At 51.1% G+C, this 17,156-nt stretch overlaps 1 protein-coding gene across 2 annotated transcripts in view; it reads right to left on the bottom strand.

The window, feature by feature from the left end:
* Positions 1-8,043: 8,043 nt before the first annotated feature.
* Positions 8,044-17,156, bottom strand: part of ZAP70 (zeta chain of T cell receptor associated protein kinase 70) — a 31,418-nt gene continuing 22,305 nt past the window's right edge. The window contains exons 5-13 of one of the 2 annotated variants that reach the window (XM_014259933.2): positions 15,308-15,386; positions 14,644-14,684; positions 13,453-13,501; positions 12,757-12,937; positions 11,756-11,962; positions 11,317-11,509; positions 10,188-10,328; positions 9,221-9,333; positions 8,044-8,791 (exon numbers count right to left, since the gene is read on the bottom strand). In XM_014259933.2, the coding sequence (XP_014115408.1) occupies positions 8,668-8,791; positions 9,221-9,333; positions 10,188-10,328; positions 11,317-11,509; positions 11,756-11,962; positions 12,757-12,937; positions 13,453-13,501; positions 14,644-14,684; positions 15,308-15,386 (1,128 nt within the window). In that variant the 3' untranslated portion in view covers positions 8,044-8,667. Of the gene's footprint in view, positions 8,792-9,220; positions 9,334-9,875; positions 10,025-10,187; positions 10,329-11,316; positions 11,510-11,755; positions 11,963-12,756; positions 12,938-13,452; positions 13,502-14,643; positions 14,685-15,307; positions 15,387-17,156 lie in introns of those variants that run through there. The other variant, XM_088067681.1, reaches the window with a different exon arrangement.

Below are 17,156 nucleotides of genomic sequence, written 5' to 3'. Positions count from 1 at the left end.
GGAGGGGTTTGGAATTGGGGTGGATTTGTGGTGCAGCCAGTTCAGGGTTTTGGCAGGACTCATCCCTGGGGAATTGCTGGCCTGAGGGGCTGGAAAGCTCCCTGGTCCCTTCTGTCACGCCTGAGCCATTGTTTGAGGGTTGGCAGCAGCTCCTGGGATTAAACCACTGTGACATCTGCTGTGTCACCCCGGGGCCGTGCCAGCACTTTACTCTTTGGTTACTCACTGGAGGATGATTCCCTTCCAGCCCTGGGCAGGGAATGGGGCGGCACAAGAGCCCTGTGGCTCCCTGACTGCAGCAGCTCTGGGAGCAGAGGGGTTTTCACTGGGTTATTCCCACCCACAGGATCCCCAGAGATTCCCCTTGGCCATGCCCAGCAGAAGGGATGGTGTGGATTTGGGGGGACAGGAATGAAGGTGCTGCAGGAAGGGACACAGATGATGTGAGGATGGCACAGGGTGCCCAGAGCAGCTGTGGCTGCCCCTGGATCCCTGGCAGTGCCCAAGGCCAGGCTGGACGGGGCTTGGAGCAGCCTGGGATGGTGGAAGGTGTCCCTGCCCAGGCAGGGGTGGGGCTGGATGGGATTTAAGGTCCCTCCTAACCCAAACCATTCCAGGATTCCACAATAACTGCTGCAGGCCCAGTGCCAGCAGAGGCCCAGCCCTGTCCCTGTGTGCACAACACAGCCCTGGGTGACTTTACACACACAAAACCTTTCCTACACACACCAGGACACACCTGACAATTCCCAGGTGCCCTTGGGATGTCATTCCCCACTCTGAAGGCTCCAACCCAAAAATACCAGAAGGGAAAATGAGGATTAAATCCGCCCTAAGTCCCACAGTCCTCTGGAAGCTGCTCAGAGGGAGCTCTGACATCCTCCTTCCATTGACTTGCTGGGAAAAATGACCTCCAGAAATTCCCATCACTTCATCCCCACTTCAGTTAACTCTGCCTATGAATCTGATTTTCCCTTACATTGGTTTTCCTGAGCCTGGGGCTGTGTTGAGGCATCTTAATCCATCTTGGTCCCAGGGACAAAGGGACAACTGTGGAAGGAAGGAGCGTCCTTCTCCAGCAGTGTGAGCTCCCATTTCCATCCTGTCCAGCAGGATTTCTCCATCCTCTCATGGGCTCTGATCCCTGAGGACAAAACAGGATGGATGTGGAGGCAAATGTGACCCATTTCAGGTCTTTGCATGTTCTACTGCCAGAGAAAAAGGTCAAAAATCCCTAAATCCTAATGAAGAGAGTGGGAATTCTTGATTAGGGACCACAATCAAGCCCTTGATTTAGAAAAGCAAATTAGGAAAACCTAGAGGAGAGATCTCTTTTGGTCCATTTCTTAAGTTAAAATAACAAAGATAAACCAGATGATTTGACATGAAATCAGAATTAAACACGACATAGTAAAATTCAATACCCCCTTTAAAACCTGGTTCCTGTAGTTTATACTTGGAGTATCCTCTGAAATATTCCCTGTGCCGAGGCTCTATTACTCTTTGCTCAATTCCCTGCTCTGCCCGTGAGTAGATTTTTATATTCTACCCCAAAAATTCCTCCTTTCGTTCCACTTTCAGTACCTGAGCCTGTGTCATTATTTCTGCTCGTACTTAGCAGCTGCTCTGCCCCTTTCCCACCTCTGCTGTGTCTTTGCAGCTCCTCCCAGTGTCAGTTCAGTTGTGATTTTTCTGACTGTGCCAGCACAACTCTGGGGTGTTAAACAGGCTGCCCTAAATAGCAGCTCTCAGCCTTCTGTACAGTATTTTTTCCTTTTTGCTGAGTCTTTGCTGCTTCACATTTGGGAAAAATGGGTGCTGAATTTGGGGATCTGCTGGCAGGGTTGGATATCTGTCTTCCTGCGTCTGTTTTTAACCCAGTTTTGGTACATCAAGCACTTTTTCCATCCTTTTTTCTCTTCCTTGTTTAAGCAAAAACACATAAAAGAAAATGCTTTCCCCTTTCCCACTGTTTGGAGGAGATGTTTTATCTTTTATTAATCACTGCAAGCACATTTTTCCAATCATTATTTTTATTTTGCTTTTTAAATTGGTGAATATCTACCAGTTAAATTTTCAATTTAAAAAGCTGGATCAAGATAGGAGATTTTGTGATTCCCTTATTTCTGTGATTCCCTTATTTCTGTGATTCCCTTATTTCTGTGATTCCCTTGTTTCTGCGATTCCCTTTTACTACAGACACCTTGAGTTCCTTCCTGAAGGTGTCTCTTGCACAGGTACTTCTTAATAGCAAATAAAATCATTATTTTCTGTGAGATTTTCTACAGTAGAGCAAAATGTGCTAAAACCTGTGAATGAATGAATCTTTATCTTACACTGAGGGATTGCTGTGCAACAATAAGGCCAATTCCCAAAGGATTAACTGTGTGTTTCTGGAATCACAGCTCTGGGAGCAAGAAAGGCAGAGGGATAAATCACAGGATCACAGAATTAAGGTTGGAAAAGACCTTTAAGGTCATCAAGTCCAACCATCAACCCAACAGCACCATGGTCATCACTAATCCGTGTCCCCAAGTGCAGCACTCAGGGATGGTGACTCCACCACTGCCCTGACCACCCCCTTCCAATGCCTGACCACCCTTTCCATGAAGAAATTCCACCTAATATCCAATCTAAACCTCCCTGGAGCAGCTTGAGGCCGTTCTTGTTCCCTGGGAGAAGAAAAGGAGGTATCAACCCCACCTCAGACGCTTCTCACCTCGACAGGATTTTTTATTCTTTTCAGGTCAAGGGCTGTTGGCTATTTGTCATTCCAGTCTGTTTCCCAAAATTCACTGGCATGTGGCCAAAGTCCTGCCCAGGGTGGTGTGGCACGTGGATTTTGTAGGTCTGGGGAAGGAGCTGCCCAACCACATCCCTGCTTCCATCACCAAAGGATGTGGGAAGTGCCACAGCCCTGCCAGGACCTTGCTCTGCACCCACTCCCTGAGCCCAGGAGTGAGTGACTTGGGTTGGACAGGAATTTTCCAGCTGAGTTTTCCACCTGAGAACGCTGACAAGGCCCAGCCGAAGAGCTCTGGGGAAAGGTTTTTATTCCATCAGAGCTTTCGGTGGAAACAAAGCAAGGCCAGGCCAGGTCCTCGATGTGCCCTCAAACACTGCCAGCCCAACCCCCTGCCCACACAGCCCTGGCCACAGCATTGCCCAGCTGATGGATGAGCCAGGGCAGCAAAGAGAAGCAGTTCCTTCAGCAATGACTTTGTAGATTAATTTAATTAATTGATTTAATAGCAAAATGTATTTACTGAAGGCAGTTTTTAATTTCTTGACACCCAATTATTTTTCTGCTCAGTTTGAGGATCCCTCACCCTGGCCCAGAGCCACAAGCCCAGCCTGGGGGTCAGAGGAGGGAGAGATGGAGGTCACAGGAGGGAGAGCCCAGAAATGGAGGAGAGAAGGAGGATGGGCCCCAAGGGGACCTCAGGTCAAGAACAAAATTCCTGGGTACCCACAAATCCTCCAGTTTGTAAGAGCAAGGCCCCAGAAGTGCCACCTCAGCGGAGCAGAGGCCTTGAGGAGGCCAGGGGGACACCAGGCACTGTCCCCTGGGCACATCTCCCCATGGCCAAAGCTCGTTGGTGATGGCCACAAGAGCCAGCCCAGAGAATCAGCTGCTGAAACCACTGCCCCTGCTGGCTGGTGGCAATCAGGGACAAAAACACAGCCTCTCTTTGTGACAGGGGCGTCATCGATGCTCTCTGCACCTCCTGGTTCGCTGCAGGACCTGCCAGCAGTGTCCCAGTGCCTGTCCCCACCCCGCAGGGTCCTCCTGTCCCCACCCCACAGCATCCTCCTGTCCCCACCCCACAGGATCCTCCTGTCCCCACCCCGCAGCATCCTCCTGTCCCCACCCCACAGCATCCTCCTGTCCCCACCCCACAGGATCCTCCTGTCCCCACCCCACAGGATCCTCCTGTCCCCACCCCACAGGGTCCTCAGGTCCCCACATGGGGATCTCTGGAAGAGATGAGTGAGGATGGATTTCCTACTCTCCAACAGCATCATCGATCTGGAGGAGTCCCATAAGGATCAGAACCAGCACCTCGCTTCTTTTCCAGTTTCTGTTTCTGTTTGGGTTTCTGTTGTTGATTAAAAAACCAAAAAAAATCCATCTGAAGGATTTCTGAAAGATATTTTCCAAGCTATTCCTGGCTCTTTTCCTGTCTCCCTTTGAGCTGTCCCATCCCTGAGCAGCAGTGAAATGTCTGACAACCAGGAAGGCCAAAAGTGCACCTCCAAATCTCACATTTCTTCATGGAATTCAGGTGAATTCCTGGTCCTACACCGTCCCCTCCTCTCCCTCCATGACAGGAGAATGGGTGTTTTCTTCTTTTCTGAAGAAAATGCACATGAAGGACAGTGATATCTAACAGGGAAAACCAGGATAACATTTAAAAAACAAACAAAAAACCCAAACAAACAGATGGAAAAGAAGAAAAGACCTTTTGGCTGAGTCCAGTTCTCATCTGCTCCACCAGATTTCCTGAGGGCAAACAAAGAAATCTTTTACTTCTGCTGTGAGAAGAGAGGTGATTTTCCCCAGGCCTTGGATATTTGTTAATACCTAAACCAGCCCCACCACCTGCACTCCTCTTGCCAGAGAAACCTCAAATTTTGCACCTCAGTTTGCATCTTCCAGGGCCTGGCATATCTTTTTTTCTTCCTGGGTCCATGGCAGAAACCTCTGCAATTAGATTTGGCTAATTAGAATCCTGGAATGGTTTGGGTTGGAAGGGACCTTAAAGCTCATCTCATTCCAGGCCGTGCCATGGCAGGGACACCTTCCACAATCCCAGAAATCCAAATTCTGTCCAGCCTGGCCTTGGACACTGCCAGGGATCCAGGGGCAGCCACAGCATCTCTAGGAAATCCATCACAGCCCCTTACCACCCTCACAGCCAACAATTCCTTCCCAGTATCCCATCTAAATTTCCCCTCTTCCAGTTTAACCTCATTCCCCACATCCTGACGCTCCAATTCCTGATGCAGAATCCCGTTCTGGCTTCCCTTCATGTCCTGGGAGGGGTCTGAGTTCTCCACACAACCTTCTCTTCTCCATGTGAGCACCACCCAGAGGTGCCCCAGTCCCCCTGTCAGCTTTTTGTCCTCCTCTGGATTTGTTCCAAGGGCAGCTCCACGTCCTTCTCCTGCTGGGAGCACCAGAACCGTGCACAGAATTCCAGGTGGGATCTCCTGGGAGCAGGGCAGGGGTGGCCATGGCTCAGTCCATGGATGCACTGCTTGTGCTGGGTGTGGTTTGACTGCTCTGAGCTAGGAAAGCCTTGGAATATAAAAAGGAGGCATCACCTGGGGGTGGGAAATAGAAAAACAAACAAAGGTGGATGGGAGCTTCTCTTCCAGGCCCCTGACAACCCCTGACAAGTCAGACCCTTCCCTGCTTCACGTCCTTCTGAGGGATTTAGGAAGAAGATGATCTCCTGTCATGCAGGGAAAGGAGGGGACAGTGTAGGATCAGAGGTTCACCTGAACTCCATGGGGAAATGTGGGATTTGGAAGTGTATTTTTGGCAGGCCCAAAGCTCTCTCTGCTTTCCTGGTTGCCAGACATTTCACTGCTGGCCAAGGAGGGAACAGCCCAGTGGGAAAAGGGAAAATAGTGTGGAAAATCTCCTTTTCTGTGGGTTCAGGGACTCCTCAGGGCTCTGAATCAGAGATCAGGGAGCCCAGAGCTGGTTTTGGTCCCATTTTTGTGCTGCTGAACAAAACCTGAGAGGGATGGAAAGGTCACTTTGTCCTTGTGTGCAGCTGCTAAGCAGGCGTGTCCTGGATAGGATGGGGGTCCTGGTGATGAGATTGGGGTGCTGGTGATAAGACAGGCTGGGATGAGCCAGATCAGGCTGGGGGATCTGCTGAGGTGTCAGTGGTGATCAGATGAGTGCCAGCTCTGTCACGTTTTCACTCTGGGTGCTCAGAAGGTGAAGCTTGTCCCTTCCCTCCAAACACCGAGGGTGGAAAATTCCAGACAGCCTGAAAGATTTGGGAAAAACAGAGGGAGATGGATGAGTGCAGAGAAGGAGGGAAGGAAGAAAAGAGAGGATTTGGGGAAGTTTCTGGAAGAGGAGCAGCTGCCACAGAGCTCTGAGTCTGCTCTCCAGCTGCTGCCTTTGTCAGTGACACTGCCCTTATCAACCCCAGATCCCTGGGATCAGACAGGGAAGGGGCTGCAGGTCCTGCAGGGTGTTTCACCTGCAGCAGGGAGTGGGGAGAGAGGCAGGGCTGGGAAAATCCCTGCTGTGGGTGGGAGATAGGAGAGGCTGTAGGGCCTGGAGGCCTGGAGATGTTCCCACTGAGGGGGCTGAGTCCCTCTGGAATGGCAGAGTGGGATGATCAGGGCCCCAGTTCCAAGGAAATTCTCCTCAGGGGTGACTGACAGACCCTGCACATCTCAAAAGCAGGAATTACAAAGATTCTCAGGAGCTCTGTGACTTCAGGTCCTGCTTGTCTCACTCCTTTTTCCCCTTCCAGCAACTTCTGATATTTTCCAATGCTCTTGGAAGAGACAGCTTCCAACCCAAATTATCCCCATCCCAGGCAGGATAAACCCCTTCCCTCGGTCCTCTGGCATAATCCCAAGGGATTTGTGTCCTGTCTGTCAGGGTGTGGATACACACACCCAAAACTGTCTCCAACTAAAGCAGAAGTTTCTCTGGGAATACTTCTCTGGTGCTTTCCTTCCCTGTTTGAAAAAAAAATAGCAGTGCCCAATTAGCTGAAAATTTATTGCAAGAAATCATTTCAAACCAGAAAATGGATTTGTTTTGAAAACAAAGTCTAAACAAAATGTTTTGGCAGTGGCTTCCAAGTAGAAAACACATTGAGCCTTCTCTTTTCCAGCTAAAGAGCTGCTTTCTCTGGGAGGAAAACATGACAGAGAGGAGAATTTTTTCCTGTCTCTGCACTGACTGAACAAACAGGAACGAGGAAGGTTCTCCTGGATACCTGTTTTCCTCTCTGCTGGGAGGGATAATAGATCCAGAGTTCAACATTCAGGACAAGTTGATGGGGTTGAGAGAGAAAATGCCACATGTGAAGAGTTGGTGTCTCTGGAAGCTTCTCAGCAAGGAAATTTAGGATTTGTTTTTCATCAAACCTGTCTCAGTTACTGCTGGGACAGAGGTTGATTCAGAGGTTGATATGGTTAATTACTTTATTACCTAATTACCTAATTACCAGAGCTTTGTTTTCAGCCCAAATGCCACTTGCTCTGCTGGCCTGAGGCTGTTTGTTTTCCCCCAGGACAAGGTGCTGGGGGGGAGCTGCTCTGTGGCTTTAGCTACCAGGAGATGGTGAGAGATAAATTCTTGTGTTTGCTGCCTCCTGCTTCCTTCAGAGCCTTCACAGCCTCTGTTCTCTGCAGCAATCCCCTGCACTGGGGCAGGTGAGCAACTGTTTTTGCAAGAAAACATGCAAAAAACCTTTCAGCTGTGCACCAAAACCAGCCCAAAGGGGGAGGTTGGGCAAGGAGGGAAATCCTGGATTCATAGAGGGAAATCACATTTATTTTCTTGTCAGCCTGTTGGAAATGATAAAACTTTTAAAATAGCTTTTAGTTAATGGTTTTAATTACATTTTAGTTAATTAACCCTAGCCAATGTGTTAATTATAGACAATGTGTTATTCTTAAATTATTTCTGGCATATAGCAACGCTCCTTTTGTGGGAACACAGCCTGGAAAAACAACTAAAACTGTAAAGTTTGTTGAGCTAACCTTGATATGCTGCAATGAACATTCACTGCTTTGTTTGCTAAAAATGTATAAAAAGGTGAGGAAGTTTTGGATCGGGGGCTGTGTGGAGGCTGGGATTTTGTCAGCCCCATCCACACCCAGAGCTGAGAATAAAGCAATTTTCTAACACTAAAAATGCAGCGTTGGAGGGTTCTCTTATCCCGATGGGTTTGGGGGTTTTGGCAACGAGCCTGAAGCAGTTGCCAACATTTCTCAAAGTTCAATGATCCGAGCCATGGGATGTTCAGAACATGGAGTAGTTTATTTATAGGGTGACCAGTTTTTAAGCTTGAAAAACAACATTTCATCAGCACACAGGGGCCAGGTGGGATCCAGGAGCTGAGGGATTGGTCCTGGGATTGTTTGGGAGCCACCGTGGAGGGCTGGGTGACACCTGCTCTGTGCTGGCCAGGGTGCAGGGGGGCAAACCAGCTCTGTCCCACTGTTCCTCCCCATCCCAGCTGCAAACCAGCTGCTCCCTGCCCTAATCCAAGGGAAAAGGACTCGGTGGCTCCCTGGGCCGGGTCCCACCCTCTGCAAACCCCACCAGAAACGTGCACTTGGTTGTTTCCTGGGAAAGCATTGTTTGTTAAGGGACTTGGGAAAATCCAGATTTTCTGGAGCCAACACAGTTCATCCTCAGTGAGCCTGAGAGGCACAAAGCTCTGGGACAGCTTTGGAATTGGGTGGGAAGGAGCTCTGACACTGTCTGTACTCCTGGGCTGGGTCAGGCTGGTGGAGCTGGGAGGCACAGCTGGGTGTCCCTGTCTGTGGGGACACCAATGTCCCCTGTGTCCTCAGTTCCGCAGCTGCTGAGGAGCATTTGAGAGATTAAAGCAAAACTTCACAAGGAACCCTTCCAGCTCCATGCAGGGCAGGTGGAGGCACGGAGAAGGAATCTCAAGGGAGAGCTGCTTTGGCCTTGTCCCCTGTGCCTGGCCCGTTTTCGGGCTTGGCAGCAATGCTGTAGTAGTAGGAGCGGATCATGTTTTCCACAGCCACAAATCCTGGACGTTCTTCCCATCTGCAAGGGCAGAGAGGAACAAAAAAGGTCATCAGAGAGGACAAAACTGGCCAGGTGCAATGGGAGGACGCACAGAGACCCTGGGGGAGAGCAGCAGTGTGGCTGTGCCAGGGCGCAGGAGGCAGCTGAGACATTTTTGGGATGAAGAGGGTCAAAGACACAGAGCCTTGGGGATCTTCCAGGGTTGGCACGGGCAGATGGGGGGGGTCTGATATTAAAAAATTCATCTTGGGCTGTGGAGTCATCACAAACAAAGTCAGGAGACACCGTTTGCTTTGTGTTGTCACCATGCAGACAGCGTGGTGAAGGTGTCCCTGCCCGTGGCAGGGTTGGACTGGATGGGCTTTAAGGTTCTTTCCAACCCAAAATTCCAGTCCCATTGTGGGATTTGGTGACTCTGATGGAGCTGCCACCCTGGGAAATGCTCACCTGTATGTCCAGCACTGCTGCATCAGGGCGTACATCTCTGCAGGGCACTCCTGGGGACAGTCCATGCGCTTGCCCTGCTTTATGAGGTTGATCACCTCGGGGCCCTTAATTTTCTGGGATGGGGGCAAATGGGAAAGGGATTATTGTGTTCAGAGCTGGCAGCAGGGTTAGGAGACAGGTTAGAGCTGGGCCTGGGGTGGAGCTGTGGTCCCACACCCCCCACACCCAGCAGTCACTGTTCCCACCCTAGCGGCCAGAACTGTTCACTGTGGCCAGGCCATCCCACCCCACAGATCCCATCCCATCCATCCTGTAGATCCCATCCCACAGATCCCATCCTGTCCATTCCATCCCACCCACCCTACTCACCCCATCCCTCCTGTCCTACCAGCTCCATCCCACTCAGCCTTCCCACCCATCTTCCAGATCCCATCCCTCCCACCCTCCAGACCCAATCCCACCCATCCTGTTCACCCTCCAGGTCCCACCCCAAGCACGGGGCCAGCAGTGGATGAGAAGTCTTTTCTTTATCTCTCAAATGAGCAGAAGATTCCCAAATTAATTCTGCTTGTTTTCTATTTCTTCTCTCTTAAAATGAACACAGAGCTGTGGGATCCACCCTAATTTATGCCTTTCCCAAAGTGGAAATGGGGCTGTCTCCTTTCCCGTGTGTCCAACTGTGGGAACACCCACTCAAGGGAGTAGGAACTGTGGTTTCAGAGTGTCCCTGCTGGGACTGTCACACCCATCAGTGACAGAGCCAGCTTGTAGGGCCCTGCCTCACCTTGTGGGGTTCTGCCTCACCTTGTGGGGTTCCTGCCTCACCTTGTAGGGCCCTGCCTCACCTTGTGGGGTTCCTGCCTCACCTTGTAGGGTTCTGCCTCACCTTGTGGGGTTCTTGTGTCACCTTGTGGGGTTCTGCCTCACCTTGTGGGGTTCTGCCTCACCTTGTGGGGTTCTGCCTCACCTTGTAGGGTTTCTGCCCGAAGCTGAAGGCCTCCCACATGGTCACACCGTAGCTCCAGACGTCGCTTTTGCTGGAGAACTTGTGGAAGAGGATGCACTCTGGGGCGTACCACTTCAAGGGCCACTTCCCTGCTGTCCTGGCCTGCAGCAGAGCAAGGAGGGACATTTCAATCCTGAGACACGAGTGCTGGAGCTGCACCTGAATTCTACTCAGTGTTTGCATCAAATCTCACATTGCTGAAAAAATCACCTAAAATGGGAGTTCCAGAGTCCAGCCCAGGCCCTGCTGTCCTGTTGTGCAGGTTCTGAATGCCCACGGTGCCACCCTTCTCCTGCCACTGGCCCCTAGGGCTCAGTTAAACCATGGAATCATGGAAAGGATTGGGTTGGATGGACCCTAAATCCCATCCAGTGCCACCCCTGCCATGGCAGGGACACCTTCCACCATCCCAGGCTGCTCCAAGCCCCGTCCAGCCTGGCCTTGGGCACTGCCAGGGATCCAGGGGCAGCCACAGCTGCTCTGGGCACCCTGTGCCAGGGCCTGCCCACCCTCCCAGCCAACAATTCCTTCCCAATATCCCATCCAGCCCTGCCCTCTGGCAGTGGGAGCCATTCCCTGTGTCCTGTCCCTCCAGGCCTTGTCCCCAGTCCCTCTCCAGCTCTCCTGGAGCCCCTTTAGGCCCTGCAAGGGGCTCTGAGCTCTCCCTGGAGCCTTCTCTTCTCCAGGTGAGCACCCCCAGCTCTCCCAGCCTGGCTCCAGAGCAGAGGGGCTCTGTCCCTGTGACCAGTTTAGTGGCCTTGTCTGGACTCATTCCAGCAGGTCCTCATCTGTCTTGTGCTGAGGTCCCTAGAGCTGGACACACAATTCCAGGTGGGGTCTCTCCTTTCCCAGCCCTGGCTCACTCTTCATAACCTTCTCTTCTCTCATCCTTCTGCCCCACATCCCCCTGGCTGCCTCTGCATCCTCCTTGTCACCAGAGCTCTGCCCCTTTTAATGTCACAGCAGTGAGGCAGAGCCTGATGTTGTGCAGAGGGGTCCATGAGCGACCCAGATCCTCAAGTCTTTGGGGTTCTCATCCTCCCAGCCAGGAGGGCTCCTGCTCCAGACCCTTTGCTGTGCTCACACCCACCTTGTAGTAGCTGTCATCGGCTCCCAGAGCCTTGGAGAGCCCAAAGTCACTGATCTTGGCGTAGTGCTGGTTGACCAGCAGGACATTCCTGGCTGCCAGGTCCCTGTGGACAAAGTTCTTTTCCTCCAGGTACTTCATCCCCATGGATACCTGGTGCATCAGCTCCACGATGTTGCTCATTGTGATCTCGTCCCTGGGAAAGGTGAAAGGAGAATTCAGCAATAAAGGACCTGCTGTGGTCCCCTCTGACATTTCCAGCTGGAAGGGAGAATGAGCACGGAGATCTCTGCTCCATGAGCATCAGCCCCTGGAGCCTCAATGACAGAAATGAAAGGTTTCTGCTCTTTTCAGCTTTCCTGCACCCTCAAAACCTGCAGGGTTTTGAAGCAGATTTTGAGAAGAAACACAGAAAATCAGCCACGTTTTATCCAACACTCACTTCTTGGAAGCCAAGAACCTGTCGAGGGGCCCTCCAGATGCCATCTCCATCACGAGCATCAGCGACTCGGCCTCGCACACCCCGATCATGCGCACGATGTAGGGGTTGTCCAGCTGGTGCATGATCTGCGCTTCCTTCATCATCTCATCCTTCACCGTCTTCTCGTTGTTGCTCTTCAGCATCTTGATGGCCACGTCGATCTGCTTCCTGCACAGGGGAACAGCCAGGGATGCGCTGAGCACAGCTGGAACCAGGGGTCACAGCCAGGAATGGCAATCCCTGCTCACGTGACGCTGTCTGACCCCTCAGCAGCCTGTTCTGCCACAGCCCTGCACCATTCTGGTGTCCCAGGATGGAGAGAAAAGGTCACCTCACCCTTGGAGGTGTAGGCCAGAAGTTGCCACCCCTGATCTGGAGACACTTCCCCTCCCACAATGAGATCTGGGTCATCAGTGCCATTTTTCCAGGGGAAACTGAGGCACAAGTAAGTAAAGACCATCACAGAAAACCAGCAACAGAGCCAAGGGTGGCACAACCCCTCAGTGTCACTGCTTTGGCCTGACATGGCCAGAGGTGGCCTCAGGAATGTGGAGTTGTTCCTCTGAGCCCAGCAAGTCCCTTTGGAAGTGGCAGCTGCGCGCCTGGGAATGCGACACAGCTTCCACACCCAGGGCAATGCAGCTGTCAGTGGAAATCCACGGAAAACCATGGAATTACAGCACCCTATCATAATATCATGGGATTGTTGAGGTTGGAAAAGACCTGCAAAATCATCAGATCCAACCCCTGACCAAGCACCACCACCCCTGCTAAACCCCACCACAAAATCTGCTCATTTTCTGAACACTTCCAGGGGTGGTGCCCCAGCCACCACATCCATCATCCCTGACCTTGCAGATCATTTCTTCTCCACTCCACTGCCACTGTAGGGTCCATCTAGTGACCACCAGGACAGCTGGGGACCCCTGGAGCCCTCCCCCTTCCCCAGGACCCTCACTCACTTCCTCATTTTGTAAACTCCCTTCTTGACGCAGCCAAAGTTTCCTGCCCCCAGCTCCACCTCATCAATCATCAGGTGGTCCCTCTTCAGGAACAGCTTCTTGTCCTTCAGCTCCTCGGGGTCGCTGTAGGGGCTCTCGTAGACGCTGGTGTCCATGGGCAGCGGGCGGGATTTTCCTGCCCCTTCCCAAGAGGAACACTTGTTACAAACCTGCCCTTCCCCATCCCGCTGCCCCTCATGGATTGGGGAGGGTTTCTCTGCTCTTTTGGCCAATTCACCTTCACCTCCAGCATTTCTCGTCCCTGCTGGGCATCTCCTTTCCTTTCACAACCCAGGGCCCCTCCCAGTTCTGGCTGCTGAAGGAGGTGGGATGGGGAGAGGGGTCTGAGCATTCCCACTCCACATATCTGCCCTGCCAGCCCTGGGCAGGGCTTTACCCCACTGAAATTCAGCTGAATACACTGAGTATTTAGTGAAAAATAGAACAGGGCTTCATTTCCTGGGTAAGGCAAGGAATGGGGTAGGGCTTGATTTCCTGGGAGCCCGGTGTGGGTGCAGAACCCCGAAATGTCTGGGGGGCTCCTGGATGCTTCTGTAAGAAAGGAGCTTTGTAGCAGGGCTCCAGGGAACCACCAGGCTCCTGGGACATCCCCAGTCCTGTCCCCTGTGAGGAGGAGAAGGCTGTGGAGGTGCTCACCTACAGGGTCTGGTGTGTATCCGTCAGCATTGAGAGGGCCCAGGTTTCTCTGCAAGAGAAGTGAGGAGAAAGTGGATAAAGGAGAAATTGCTTCAGTTGCAAATGCAAAGTCAAGGGACGGGGAAAATGCACCCCCAACACAGCCCCAGCTGGAGCTGCCTCTGAAAGGCCCTGAGGGGGGCTGAGACTGGAGCCAACATTGCTGTTCCAGTCCTGGCTGCAGTTCCCCCAGGGCAGGGCACAGCCCAGGGACCCTGAGCACAGCACCCTTCTCCCAGGGGCTGTGCAGGGTGAGGGCTCTCTGTCCCCTCTGCTGTCCCTATCCCAGCACTCCCCGTCTGCAGGAAGGGCAGGGCAGCCTGGGGACAGCTCAGGTCACAGCCAGCACAGGAAGAGAGCCCTTGTGAGCACACAGGGACTGTGCAGCCACTGTCCCCAGAGCACAGAGTGACAGGGTGGCTCAGCTTGGAATGCCAGAGTCACAGGATCCCAGAATCTCCAGAGCTGGATCCCTCAGGGATGATCAGTGCAGCCCCTGGCCCTGCCCAGACCCCCCAACAAGCCCACCCTGAGCATCCCTGAGAGCGCTGTCCAAACGCTCCTGGAGCTCTGGCAGCCTTGGGGCCGGGCCCATTCCCTGGGGAGCCTGGGCAGTGCCAGCACCCCGGAGGTCACTGTGGGTTGTGAGAACACCCTGAGGTGATGGGTGACCCCCCAGGCCTCACTCAGCCCCCCTGGGACCCCCAAACCCGCTGTTTTCAGCAGAGCTCAGCACGCAGTGACTGAGCAGGGACATTCCCTGGGGCAGAGGGAGCACAAAGCCCTGGCTGGGGGCCAGTGGGAGCAGCAGGGATGAGCATTCCCAGGATCCCAGCACGGCCTCCTCGCTCCTGCCTGGCCAGCAGGGCAGGGATGGAGGGGTCCCCAAGGACAGGCCCACATCTTGCAAGGAGCTCGGGATGAATGGAAACCCCTCTCAGCTCTACCAGGGGCTGTGCCCAGCTATTCCCCACCCCCATCCAAGCTGGAAAGGGAACAACATCCCAGCTGGGCTCAATAAAGCCCAGTGCAGTTCCTGAGCTCTTAGACAAAAGCAGAGTTTGAAGAGCAGGGTTTGATCAGCCAAGCTTGAAATGCAGCAATATTAAAATCGCTGAGGTGCCAATAAAACAGAGCCTCCCCCAAACTTACGCTCACGGAGGGGTGGGTGGGTGGGACTGGTGCTGCAGAGGCTGTGAACCAGGAGAGAGGATTTGTTATCAGGAGTTTGTTATCAGCACTTCTCCCCAGGCAGGGTCAGAGCATCGCCCCTGAAGGACCCTGTGGGTCTGATCACATCCCCTCCACCCCCAAAGGAAAATTTCCACAGCTTTAGCCAAAAAAGGTGTGGAAATGTGTCTGGATGTGTCTGTTATTCCCAAATTTTCTCAGGGAAAGTGCCAGCACTGGAGCATGCCATGGGGCCAGGGGCAGAGAGCTGTGCCCCAGGCCAGGCTCTGAAGTGACATTTGTGACACGTGGACCCGAAGTGCCCCCTGGTTTTGAGTGTTTAGAGAGCCAGCAGGGCCCAGCCTTGCAGGACATGGATTTTCCTGCTGCCCAAAAAGCAGGTCACGCTCCAAATCCATCTTTTGGGCACCAAATCCATTTGTCACTGACCCCCCTGGCTCCTGCCTTTGGGCCACCTTAGGCCAGGCCTGGGCAGTGACAGCACCACGGGAGAATGGCCCAGATTCGCTGCCCCCTCCTCGCCAGGGCTGGGCACTGGAAGGGAAATTTGGGCTGGAACTGCTCCAGCTGCCACCAGTTGGTGGCAAACCAAGGCCAGGGGTGGCACTGAGAGGTGCCAGCTCACCTGGCATGTTGGGGTTGGGGCAGGCTTCCCTCAGGTAGAAAATCAGCCCGTCTGGTTTGAGTTTTAAATACTCCACCAACTGGGGAAAGGATGGGAGGAAAAAGAGATTATTGTGAGAATTATTATTATTATTATTATTATTATTATTACTATTACTATTACTATTACTATTACTATTACTATTATTGCTATTATTGCTATTACTATTGCTATTATTACTATTATCATCATTAGTAGTAGTAGTATTAGTAGTAGTATTATCATCATCATTATTATTTCTATTTCTATTTCTATTTCTATTTCTATTTCTATTTCTATTTCTATTTCTATTTCTATTTCTATTTCTATTTCTATTTCTATTTCTATTTCTATTATTATTTCTATTATGATTACTATTATTACTATTATTTTTACTATTATTATTATTGTTGAAGGCAACTTTTGTGGCTTAGAGCAATGATTCCTCTCAGATTCATGGCAGGCAGGGACCAGACTGTTTTCTGTCCTCTGTTTGTGCACTCAGGGATGTCCCAGGGTGTGATGACATCCCTGGATATCTGCCAGGGCTGGGAAGAACTCGGGAAATTCGATAAGGCCCAAAGAAAGACAAAATCTCCAGTCTGAGCAGGGCATGTTCAGTGCAATGCTGTTGTTGTGTCAGCCAGGAGAGGTTTTAGGCCCTGATTTGTGGGATAAATCCTGAGAGGAAGCAGATCCTTTCCCAGAGGAAGTCCAGGGTTTGTTCCATGGATCCCAGGCAGTTTTTGATGGCAGCACCGTGGATCCAGCACAGAGGGGACATCCCTGGGGACACCAGCCCAGCCCTGGGACCAGAGCCAGGGACACCAGGCTTTCCCCTCCCCTCCTGGCTCACTCACATTTCAGCTGCAATCTGGAGCCTGGCACGGCTCTGTCACCATAAAAATGCCCCAAAATCTTTGTTTTCAATAAAATTCCAAGTGAAAACAGCCCTGAGAATTCAGAAAATTCAGCAAAATGGGCTTGCTGTCCCTCAGACAGCCCTAGCCAGGAGGAAGCTCCAGTATCCACCCCCTGGATAATTTTGGTTAATGGTTTAACTCTTAAATGACTTGTTTTAATTAATTAATCCCAACCAATAAATGTATTAATTATAAATAGTGAGTTATTCTTCAATTATTCTCAGCCAGCATGGAACAAGATTATTATGAGCCACTTTTGCAGGAGCACAGCTTGGGAAAATTACTGGAATTTGAAGTTTTGATAAATTTATTCTGATATACTCCAATGAACAAAGCCTGGGAGAGGAGGATGGATTGAGGCTGGACATCTGGAATGCAGAATTTATGGACCACAAGGAGACTTTGGAGAAACCAGAAGAAAAAGGAGACTAAAAAAGATTTAGTTTAGGCATTGGAGAGTCTCTGCTGGAGAAAAAAAAAAAGACTAAAAAGATTAAAAATATGGTCTAATTAGCAGAAAAAGAGAGAAATTAATAACCAATAGAGGATAATATACTAATTAATGAAAGAGAATTAGCACAAAGTAATAGAATATTCTGAGTTGGAAGGGACCCCTCATGATCAATAGTGATGATTATTAATTATTAATTATTAAGTGATGGGGATCAAACCCACAACCGTGCTGTTATGTTGTCATTTAGAACCAATGAACATTAATTTCTTTTTCTGTGTAAATAAGTATAAATATATAAATATAAATGTACAAATAAGTGACAAAGTTTTGGATCAGGGTCTGTGTGGAGTCCAGAATTTTATCAGCCACACACACAAACCCAAAAATGATAAAATAATTCCTGACTCGCTAACACTAAAAATATTGTGTTAGAGGGGTTTATTTATCCTGATGA

The sequence above is a fragment of the Pseudopodoces humilis genome, chromosome 28 (genome assembly GCF_049639895.1).
Source record: "Pseudopodoces humilis isolate 2021_Gansu_Grassland_sample_001 chromosome 28, ASM4963989v1, whole genome shotgun sequence".
In the NCBI taxonomy this organism is placed as follows: Eukaryota; Metazoa; Chordata; class Aves; order Passeriformes; family Paridae; genus Pseudopodoces; species Pseudopodoces humilis.
The sequence above is the reverse complement of the archived record's forward strand: the minus strand, read 5'-3'. Positions and strand labels throughout refer to the sequence as shown.